General features: G+C 37.2%; 1 protein-coding gene and 1 long non-coding RNA gene across 3 annotated transcripts; both read right to left on the bottom strand.

The window, feature by feature from the left end:
* Positions 1-99: 99 nt before the first annotated feature.
* On the bottom strand, positions 100-7304 carry LOC130418502 (NACHT, LRR and PYD domains-containing protein 1b allele 2-like). Of its 2 annotated transcripts, XM_056744704.1 has the most exons (12): positions 6929-7304; positions 5198-5368; positions 5008-5085; positions 4787-4866; positions 4151-4205; positions 2989-3206; positions 2432-2697; positions 1829-1945; positions 1254-1404; positions 798-842; positions 587-702; positions 100-268 (listed from the first exon to the last, which is right to left on the bottom strand). In XM_056744704.1, exons 1-12 carry the CDS (start codon positions 6937-6939, stop codon positions 197-199), a joined length of 1380 nt encoding a protein of 459 aa, XP_056600682.1. In that variant the 5' UTR covers positions 6940-7304; the 3' UTR covers positions 100-196. The 2 variants fall into 2 exon arrangements, with proteins under 2 accessions (XP_056600682.1, XP_056600681.1); XM_056744703.1 differs by having other exon boundaries at positions 100-702.
* A 2147-nt stretch (positions 7305-9451) lies between these two features.
* On the bottom strand, positions 9452-11093 carry LOC130418532 (uncharacterized). Its single transcript, XR_008906350.1, has 4 exons — positions 10602-11093; positions 10289-10339; positions 9608-9648; positions 9452-9495 (listed from the first exon to the last, which is right to left on the bottom strand). It is a non-coding gene; the product is annotated as an uncharacterized LOC130418532 (long non-coding RNA).
* Positions 11094-11605: the final 512 nt, after the last annotated feature.

Genomic DNA, 11605 nt, shown 5'->3' with positions numbered 1-11605 from the left:
CAGTGTCATAAAAATAAAATTAATGTAGCAAATATTTTAAATACTTTTTAAATTTTTGCAAAAAATGAAACGTTTGGATGAAAAAAAAATCTGTTTATTCTTCAGTGTGATAACTGAATATCATTTTTAATCAAAATAACTGAAATCTCTTTTCATGTTTTCATCAGCACCTTGACATTTTTGTAGAACATATAAATCAACAGAAATCATTGGGTGATGATGGCACCCAGCATGTGGTGCCCTGCTTCTTATACTCAGGATCTGACATCTAGCAGTAGAAAAAATATGGTAATACAAATAAGTAATCAAAAAATATACATTTTTTATGTGGTACTAAAGGTATACATTATGTAAAACATTAGTTCCACACCAGTAAGACAAATTTATAAAAGCGTATTAAATACTTTTATAAGGCCCAGTCTCTGACACCTGGTCAATAACTTGTTCAATGTCCAGATTCCAATTCATCCACTAGATGGGGTTCATTCTCTTTAAGCAGTTTCCAGAATTCTGCTTTTACACGAGTTGTCTCCAGAACATCAAAGAATATTCTCATCTTCTTTTGTCGTGTTTCTGCAGTATTTACCTTGTTGTACATTTCACCTAGAATCATGCCTTTACTCCTTAAACAGTCAGCTATCTCCATCACAGATGTGACTTTCTGAATCAGCTGATGTCTGTGTTTGTCCACATACTCCGATTCTGATTTGAAGCAAAAGCAGATTTATGTGTTTATGTTTAGTATAAGAACAAGTAAAAAAAAAAGGAAATTGAAATGTTGAGCATTGAGGTCATACCGGTAAATCTTCTGTCAACAGAACATTGTACATCTTGAAATGTGTCTTTAATGAAGAAATAAAAGACATGTGAGCAATAAAAATAAACAATAAAATTAGGTTAAGTTGCCAATAAAAATAATTCACTTTGGGTGGCTTTAATTCTGCTGAGCACTTTGTGTGAACTGCCTTTAAAATAATTTTCCTTACAGATGCATCTTCACATGTAACCCTCAAAACATTAAGAAAAACATTGAGGCGCTTTAGCAGACCACTGCTTTTAAAAAAATATCTTCATGGAACGTGATCTTTACTTAATGTCCTAATGACTTTTGTAATACAAGAAAAATCGATAATTTGACCCGTACAATATATTTTTGGCTTTTACTTCAAATGTTCTCGTGCTATTTAAGACAAATTTTCACTGAACTTTCATGTAGTCTGAATTACGTTGAACAACATAATTTCATCAGACACCTGAGAGAGGAATTCGTCGTGGCTTCCACACTTCCTTCCCTTCTTCAGTTGTATCCCGAAGACCCAGTCTGATCTCCTCAATCTTTACATCCAGAAACACTTCAAATGTAGTGTGAAAGTTTGTCCCAAACTTACGCTCGAATACTTCATCCTTAAAAAAATGATCAATAAAACCACACTTGAACATGAATACAAAAATAATACAACAATAATAAAACAAGAACGAATCTTCAGATTTTACACAAATTCAGACTTATATTGGGAACAAACAGTCTGAAAATACAGCCTGTTATATTCACAGTATATCTCAATTTTACGAATATCTCACTTATTCTTGACTGTTAGTTAAGTGACACACTTTTCTAATGACACTAGTGGCTCGCCTTCTATCCTTTTGGGTTATCTTTGAGTACTTTGTCTTAAAATAAATAATTCATTTGGAATTCTTTAGCCGTTGTCCATCTATAATGTTCCGTGTCCCTCCTGACTGCTAGACAATTATCCGGGACCGTAACACTTAATTTATTCACTGCTCAAATAGCTTGTTGCTTAAATGTATTAAAATATCACATTACCGGTGGCTGTACTTCACATTCATCTGGGTGACAAGACAGTGTATATTTTCTCCCAGAAATCAGATGACAGATAGAACTCGTCTCAATGTATTTTTTCTCCTGATGCTGTCTCTGAACCTTAAAGAGAAACCAACAATCCACTTTGAGAAGAAAGGTGGAACACTATGTTGTACTCTGTCATGTGTATATATGGAGCCCTCCTTAATCATTTTAAAGTGTTTAAAAGCTCTTTTGTGATTTAATTCCTGCATACAATGAATCTGAATTTCCAGGAGCAGTTCCAAATACCAAAGTGCTGTAAAACGATCAGTCAAATGTAGTTATGAAGTCTAAAAATAATGTTTTTTCAATAGGTCCTTAAAAAAGTTACACCTCAATTTTTTTAATATTACAATGTGTTATCATTTTTACTGTTTGTTAAGTTCCTGTGACTCAGTGGTAGAGCATTGCATCAGCAGTGCAAAAGAACGAGGGTTTATCCAAACCAATATCAAATCTATATAGAATGCACAGGAAGTCTCTTTGGATACAACAAGTGTCTGCTAAATGCATAAATGTAAAGGTAAATGTTTTGTTTTAAATAAAGAATGCTAAGAGCTTTACCTCTGGAAGGGGCACATTCCCTGGAAGCAAGTATACGTTCAGTATTTTCTGGTTCTGTGCAACAGTTATCGGTCGCAGAAATAGCAGCACTTGTGCACATGTAGGAGCTCCAGGGAACATCTTTTTTTTCAACTTTTTTATGATCCCGAACCAACAGAGCTCAGTGATGCTAATAATCACATGAGTTTCTGTCACTTTGAGAGGCTGCAATATTTCTACAGTACCATTTGTGAAATGTGCTACAGCCAAACTTTCTTTATTTTCCTCTGTAAAACACATTAACAATGTTTTTGTAACGTTTTGAAAAATAATTATATTTTATAGTATTACACATATATATATATAGTTAATTTTGTAAATATACATCTTCAATGTTCAAATAAATACAACCTCCTATTCTTATCACTATGCAACAGTGATCAAAAGGGTTATGTTTAAAACTCTTAACAGTATGTAATTAATGTAATACTGTCGTGAGACATCTCTAAACTTCACTTGAAGACTTAACATTAGTGAAAAATATTAATATTACTTTCACGATGTGCATATGAACATACCAGTGAGAATTTCACAGTGTGGAAGGTGAAGTTGTAAGACCGATCCTTTAGAACAGTTAATGTCATATAAGGGTCCTGCAGGCTCCATCTGACTCAAAGCATCTAAGCGACATGGATCCCAGGGGACCATTTTATACAGCATCTCTCCTTTACCCTCCATCACAAACACAAGGTTGGTCAAACTGCACTGAAACTGACCAGCATGTGGAGAAAAAAACCTGGAGGAGAGAATAATCATCATTGAGGAGCGGTCTTCTGGACAGAGATTAGATAACGCCAGTACTGGACCGTAATTGAATTAGGACATTTAGGAACTGAAGTTTTTACAAACATACAAAACATTACTGTTATACATCTTGAGACAGATAATGGCTCTGACATATTTTAAGGTTTGTTAGTGCAGGTCGTTTTCAGTTAAGACAGCTTAACCCTCTTGGAATCTTCGGTCATTTTTGACTGAAATATTTTACATTGGTGAACTTGGTGAGTTTTGTCACAGCTATGTGAACACAAAAATAATTTTTTACATGATTCATATGTTAAAGGGTCACAAAAACAATAGTCACACTTGGCTTATTTTGCAGTCAAAAATGACTTTCATTGGAAATAAATGGAAAAATGAGAAAATATGAAAACTCTTTTGGTAGTACAAACTGCAAATCATAGAAAAAAAGTGCTCAGCAATCAAGGGGTGACACTTGTTCACATGCCACTGTTTTCCCTTTTTTTCCCCAACCAGAAGGCTCTAATAAAAAAAGGATTTTAATAGCCTGGTCTCCGTTTTAACAAAAAATAATGAATTAATTGGCAAATCCTTCAAAAAATATATATATTTCAAAATATTGTTTATTATTTTCAGTGGGTAAAATTGGGTAATAATTATTGCATAAATATGAATAAGTAGCATCATATTATCTAAAAATATAAAGTAAAAAAGAAAAAGCATTATTAAACAAAAATGTTTTACATTAATTTTCCTAAAAAAGAAGAAGTTACATTTTTAAGGCTCCGGACACTTTTTCTAATCCTTCATATTATAAAGTCCAGTTTAGATTACATGTGTCATTAACCGCAATTTATGAGGTTATTTAATGGATCCAGAGAGAACTCTGTATAATTCAGGAAAACAATAACATGAACTTACTATGTTTGAAATTTGTACCTGTGTGTGTTTTCATCTTTGCTCTCATCGTCAGTAATATCAGGTGAGAAGACTTCTGCAATAGAGCAAGACATTCGCTATTAAAGACAATGTTACTCACTGATATGTAGAAGATAATTCGGCTACTAATGGTATATGACAAAGAATCTAAACTCTCTGTCAGATCAAAATAATTCTAACCAAAGGTTTACAATTCACATAATTCACTCAAATATACTTCTACTAACTGAAAGAAGCAACTGAGTACCGCTGTTTAGACAGTATACTTTATTCTTTTTGGGGACATTAAATCTTCTAAATGTTTTAAATCTACTCATAAACTCCTGGATTCTCTTAACACATGCTTCTCTTAAATATAGTCATTCATGTGCATGTGAGTTCTTATCATGAATTTTAATGGCAATGCTCAAAGAGTACTGAGAATGAATAAAACTGAGCTGCTTCAAAATTTAGAGACCTTCATCCAAATGTTCTGTGTCTGAAGTCAGCTGTTCCAAAATGGTCACCATGAACTAAATCACACTAAGCCCTTTTTTCCAAAAATATTGACAGACAGAAAGCGTCTTAAGATCATATTTGTCAGGTAAAACCCAACAGAGGTTACTTAGGAGAATAAGAATTTTTCAAGACTCTCACTCTTTTCTCTCTTTCCTGTCTTCAGCCCCTCCTCTGTCAGACTCTTCTTATCACGTTCAATAAACATTGACATCCTCCAGCTAAAGGACACAGCATTGAACACTAAGCATTTTAAAAATAAAACATCTATATTCATTTTAAAAGCATACATTTTGGTGTTTGACAATTACTATAACATTAGAACAAATGCTGTAATAATGTATGTATGGAAGTACACTTACACTGTCAGGGTCCAGCCTTTTTGTTTTAGTGATGCCCTCTGTAACTGTGTTAGTGCCAAAGGAATTGATGCATTGATCCTGAAAAGGATGAAGCATTTAACCTACAGTTAACCTAGTTTGCTCATACTAACATGTTTGTTATTATAAACACTGAATTGTCAAACATATTTAAAATAGATATTTCTATTACCTAAGTTCATTCAGACTGGAACAGGTCTTGGTGAGGGAAAGGATTGTGGAAACCCATATTTCAGTCCAGCTTTCTACATGCAGATGGACCTTCTTCAACCCAGACACAGATTGTAGGACTTCCAACAGAGTTGACCTCTCTACCATAATCTTTTTATTGGAAGCTCCGAAACTATAAAAAGAAAAAGAGCAGATGCTATTTGCTGCCTGGAGTTGTATGCAATAGTTCGGGCATCTTAACATGGATTAATTTTTAACAATAGGGTATCTTTGGAAACAGAATATTTATTAATAATTTGATTAACAAACTTAAACCAATTTAGTAATACCACCACCATCATATTGTTATAAACCTGTGTATAAACATTCTTCTATGGAAGTTAAAATGATAAAAAACAACATAAATCAACCAGATTTTAATTGTCATGTGACAGGTATGTTCATTCACCTATGACAAACTAACATTGGCTACAAACATATTTTCTCAGGTGTTAAACAAGTACACATTAACCACATTTAGAATACATTTCTTGGTAAGTACCAAAAATGCAGCCTGGCTCATACTTTTTGATAAACTTTCTAAATGTGTATCTTCTCATGGGATAGAGAAGTGTTCATCCAAAACATGTTAAAAAAATTTGTTGAAGGCAAAAGATCATCCAGAATAGATCTATACTGTAGATTTAGACATTTTACTGATTTTAGCATATTACTCTCGTATTATATGATTTTAGATGATTTTGGACACAGGAATCAAAAGCTCTTTTTAATGCTTTAGTCATTAAAGCAAAGTACACTAAACTAAGCTTAAGTTTAGTGAAAATTAAATTTAATATCCAACACAGAAAGATGAATAAAACCCTAGCTTCCCTAGCTTGGTAAAACTGCACATGTAAAAATAAACGGAAAACGATATAATAGTTTAGTCGGTGCGAATAGAAATTCAAGATCAAATTATCCCCAAAACTCACCGCATTGACATCTTTATTTTTTTCGTATACGTGTTTGCAGACTTTTTGGTACAGTTCAGGTCTCATTTAAATATTTACCCTTCATCATGTCGTACCGCGGCTCCAGGTGGTTTATAAGGAGTCTGAAGCCATTGTTCGCAACGACGGACAGCGGTTGCAAATCCATAACAAGGAAATTCAGTATGCTTTCAATGATTTTCGCTGCTTTCACACTACCAGATGGAAATTTCTGAATTCTTTCCGTTGTCTCCCCCAAAGTTAGCTGCTTCGTACCGTCTCGTTTTAGTTTCTTCAGCTTATTAAACTCGGCGTGCTTAAATTAGTAGTATTATAATGAACAGCTTTATCACCACCCCTCGGAACATTTACTTTGCATGTATTGCAAACGGCGGTGTAACTTGTTGGCGAAGCTGTTCTAAAATAAATCTAAATGGCAGATATTTTTGCTCGCTCCATTCTGTTCGCTGCTAAATGTAAGATATGTTCGCTTGTTCACGTGCACTATGCACAGAGCATCTTGCTAGCGTATGATGTCATACGCTTCGCAAAGCACAGCCACGAGACAGTTTAAGCGCCGGTGTTTCCATGAACTTTTACATCGCTTAGCAGAAATTTTATGTCAGCTAGATCGGGTATCGGTGCAATTTGTCACCGATACCCGATCTAGAATTTTATTCAGTATCGACGCCGATTTCCGATACAAATATCGGATCGGCGCATCCCTATCCTTCACAAGTTTAAAAAAACAGCTCAAAACTTACCTGCTCCACATTTATTTGACTAACCATTAACTCTGTATGTCTGTCTGTCTGTCAAAAAAAAACGTCCGCACACCCTGTCCGCGCACAACCCATATTTTGAGACGAAACGCGTGCAACATCGCATGCGCCAGAAAATGTTAGGAGCCCACTAGGTGGCAACAGACACATTGAAAGTTTGCGGTGTGCAGTTGTCAAAGAAGACCCACACGATAGCATGATGCCGAATCGTGGCAATCGGGAGGCAAACAACAAAGAGTTTGAGGAAAATGGAGACCGAATTCAACAATTGTTTGTCTGAGGAGGCTCGAAAATATCTCCATTTATATAATTCAAGTTTAAGAGAGTATAAAGATGTGTTCAGGGCGGCTAATTGTTATCTGTGTCGTCTGCAATGGTGGAACCACACTTCTTCAATCATTAATTTGCAGGGGGCCTGTGAATAATGCAGCTCTGTGCTGCCCTCTGACGGTCTGGTGGAGTACACAAACTCTTTTGTCCTGCGCATGTTTCGAACTCGTCTGTCTGCGCATATCCGAGATCTACTGTGCGTCAGAAATCACATACCGTGACAGCACATACTGACTTTGAATTAGTACCTAACTATCGGCTGTTAAAACCCTATTTTTATATAGTATGAGTGGGAGCAGTATGAATACATTTTGGACATACTGCGTCCGCGATGTTTCCTTGCGTTTGTGTGCGAGACGGACACAGACGTGGAAAGTCAAGTATACCCGTGCCTGACTCTTTTAAAAAGAGCAGAGTGCAGCATTTTTATGTTGCTAGGTAACCACCGAAAGAGCTGTCCTGTCAGTCAGAATTATAGCACAAGCGTAGTTCTATTAACTTTCATATTATCAGAAACTTAAAAAAATGTACAAGCAGAGGGGCGTTTGTTTGGACCTTGCCCAGTTAACCCGCGTCAGCAAACAAAAGTTTCACCTTCATTGTAGTGTCCGGACGTTTCAAGCAACTGTAAAGTTCCGTCACCACGGAAGGCCTGCCACCGAGCTACAGGAAAGACGATCCCCAATAGTCACTTGAGTTTCAGCGTGTGTAGTTCAGTGTCAAACGTTTTCTCAAACAGCGAAAACTGTTAAATGCACACGAAATACACACTGGACATGATGTTCATGTGTTTATGTACAGTTAGACACATACAAATCCAAGAGCGTCACGTGTGTAGCACGTTAAACTGTGCAACACATTCACTCATACAAGCAGAACCGGCAGATGACAGATTTAAATAGGATTAAATAGGATTCCGCATCAAGAAAATCGGTATGGACGTGTCGTCAAACAAGCACAACGACAAACAAGCTGCTCTATCTAATGCACTTTCTAAACCATATCGCATGCGTGCAAGTGGTGCTCGCAGAACGGCGAGAGTGGTTCGAAAGCATATAGAGATCTCTGCTCATGCGGTGCTTCGATGTCATACACCAAAGGGTCTATGCAGCACTGAATAATGTCGAACACACCTCTTGTTTTAGATGACAGACGAGATCATGATCCTCGCGATTCCGTTGAAAAGTGGATTGGGGACGCCTTCAAGATCGATCTCGATTTAAGATCGTCAGATCACCCACCACTGAGTTGAGTTTTGTTTTTACTTCAGGCCCTCCGCTAATAACACGAGGTGCCTGGCGTGCATAAGCAGCACTCAAAACGCTCACTCCAAACTGGTTGTCACTCCAAACAATTCAAAAGAGGCAAGTCTAACAGCAATTCACGCTTTCTATGTGATCGCCCTCTTAGCCTGTCACCGCCCTGAAAGCACGTCCTGAAAGCACACATGCATTTTCATCTGTAAGACATCTGGCAGATGCTGTTTGCTCATCTGCCCTACATCTCTGAGACGTCTACTGTCAGATAGACTACTAGAAGACGTCTGTAAAATATGTATTATTTAGAATGGATGTACAACAGCTCTTTCTAATATGTTTAGCAGATGGGGTTATTTACACAGCAGATGTTTTCCAGACTTCCAGTCTCGGCAGACATCTTACAGATGTGAAAGTGAAGTGACCCATACCCGAAATGTGACCTCTGCATTTAACCCATCCAGGGATTAGTGAGCACACACGTACACCCGTACACCCAGAGCAGTGGGCAGCTATCACTACAGCGCCCGGGGAACATGTTGGGGATTAGGTAAAGGGCAATCGTTACCCGCCAGCCCTGAGGATCGAACCGGCAACCTTCTGGTCGCAATCCCGACTCTCTAACCATTAGGCCACCATTGCCCCGGCCCTGGGGATCGAACCGACAACCTTCTGGTCACAATCCCGACTCTCTAACCATTAGGCAACCATTGCCCCGGCCCTGAGGATCGAACCGGCAACCTTGTGGTCACAATCCTGACACTCTAACCATTAGGCCACGATGTACCTGTGCTATGGGTGTGGGCATAGTTAGTAACAATGCTGACATCATCCACAGCAACAAGTGTTCTTGTTATTCTGCAATTAGTATTTTTTATTATACCATTATAATAATCATCAGCAATTAAAGCAGTGAGAGGAAGCCATACCTCCGCCCTGTTGTACCATTCTTGATAAATTATTCTGTATATGGCGAGATAAAAAAAGTAGACAGAGTGAATTGATTAGTGTCTTATTATTATAAGCCAATATTAAAGGCCAATATTAAGTGTATTATAAATGTATTATCACTTACCTGAGCCTCAGGATATAATTCATGCTTCTGTCTGCCTGCCCCTGTTTGCAAAAGATCAAGTTAAGAGTTGAGCTGGATTGAGTTTGATGCCCTGTGAATTTGATTCCAGCAGGGATCTCATACAAAGTCCTCTGGTTATTTAGTGCAGTCAAACAGTGATTGGGGCCTTTCCCGGGCCATTATCTCAAAATCTAAACTGTATGGAGCAAAGCTGGGAAAGTGAGCAATTATGTGCCATTCTGGTTGTTTATTTTAAATTAGCACAGATGTCCTATACTGAGTATAATAGCTAACCGATGGATCGGTTGAATTTCTTTATTAATTTGTAAATGCTATTTTTCTACTGACGATTTAATTTAGAGCCGGAAATGATCACTATACAGTTGTTAAGTATTAGCCTGGTTACCTCTATGGTCTAATTCGGAAACCTAGACAGGTGTCTTTTTGTAAGATTAAACACTGTCCAAGCTTTCTTAATTTTTCAGTGCACCCGACAATACCCACCTGGGTGTGTCTGTATCGATTATTTAAAGTTGCTGTCTATTAAAGTTGGGCACTTCATTTAAAATAACCATCATTTAAGCATTAAGCAGATACTTTTATCTAAAGCCAATAAAAAGCAAAAAAGAAAAAAGATGAATAAAACAACATATTTGAATGCACAATTGACTGGTGGTAAACCTTGTAAATGTATTTTAGGTCCTGATCTTCTTGGTGTTTTTGAGATGTGCTCTGAAAAATAAGAATTACAGCACACAGATTAGCTTTGCTGATATGCACGATCAATAAAATAAAATTTCAAAAAGTTCTCTTTAAGGTACATTTCTTTTTACGGTACACCAAAACATTACAAATCCCCCTTAATCAAGCGCGAACATCACAATAAATATATATATATATATATCTGTTTTCGTAGAAAATATGTTCCATTTAGTTTGATTGTATTAAAGAGCATTCTGTATAGGGTCTTAATACGTTAACATGTATAACTTACCGTAAGGATCCGTCATCGTGAATGATCGATACAGCACTATTTTCACAAGTTTATTCGGAAATTATACTGTCACGAACAAAATCGATTACTTTTATTGCTGTTTTTTTTCCCATGAAAAGTCAACACGATTTTTCGCTCAGGCCTAACGTTAACTTACTTCAAACAAGGAAGAACTTGCGGTTTCCCACCTCCACACTATACAATGGCTGTTTTCGAAATATTCCCATATTCCCTCTTTCACTATTCTTTACGTTACTTCCATAGTGCTTCAACGAGCTTGAAAAACTAGTTCCGTAAAGCCACAGAAAGATAAGAATTGGCGCAAGCCTCCCTGTGAGCAATAAGCCGCTGTTCAGTTGTCATACTCTTCGGTTGTTCACAATGCGTTCACTCGTAGGCTCTAGGGGTGGGTGGGTCGATTTTCCGATACTGAGTTTGTATCGATAATAATTTATCTTAATATGAAAATAACGATGCTAATGCGTTTTTACTACTGATTTTATATATTTACTTATGTAGCTAATAATTGTATAATGAATAAAAAATATTTCCGATACACCTAACGTTAGTTTTGCAGAAGTTGCTCCTCCCTGCATGTTTTGTAATCTACCATCACGTGACTCAGCAGAGACAAGCGCAAGAGAGCAGAAGCTGCGCAGACGCTGCTAAAGCCAGTGAACAGAAGTGGAGCATCGTGTGGAATTTTTCCAATAGTGAATAATAACACTGCGATCTCCGATGTATGACCATACATGCCAACCCTCCCGATTTTTCCGGGAGACTCCCGAATTTCAAAGCCCCTCCCGAAAATCTCCCGGGCCGACCTTTCTCCCGATTTCCACCCGGACAACAATATTGCTACACCATCCGTCACTGGGCGCCGTTTCAGACCGAACAAAAATACAGGTTACACCTCGAAGTCAAGCGCGGCAAATTCAGAACGGAAAAAGAAGCAGAAGAAGGGGAAAAGGAAGAAAGAAGAGACATGGCGAATAAAAAGAGAA

The sequence above is a fragment of the Triplophysa dalaica genome, chromosome 3 (genome assembly GCF_015846415.1).
Source record: "Triplophysa dalaica isolate WHDGS20190420 chromosome 3, ASM1584641v1, whole genome shotgun sequence".
Classification (NCBI taxonomy): domain Eukaryota; kingdom Metazoa; phylum Chordata; class Actinopteri; order Cypriniformes; family Nemacheilidae; genus Triplophysa; species Triplophysa dalaica.
The sequence above is the reverse complement of the archived record's forward strand: the minus strand, read 5'-3'. Positions and strand labels throughout refer to the sequence as shown.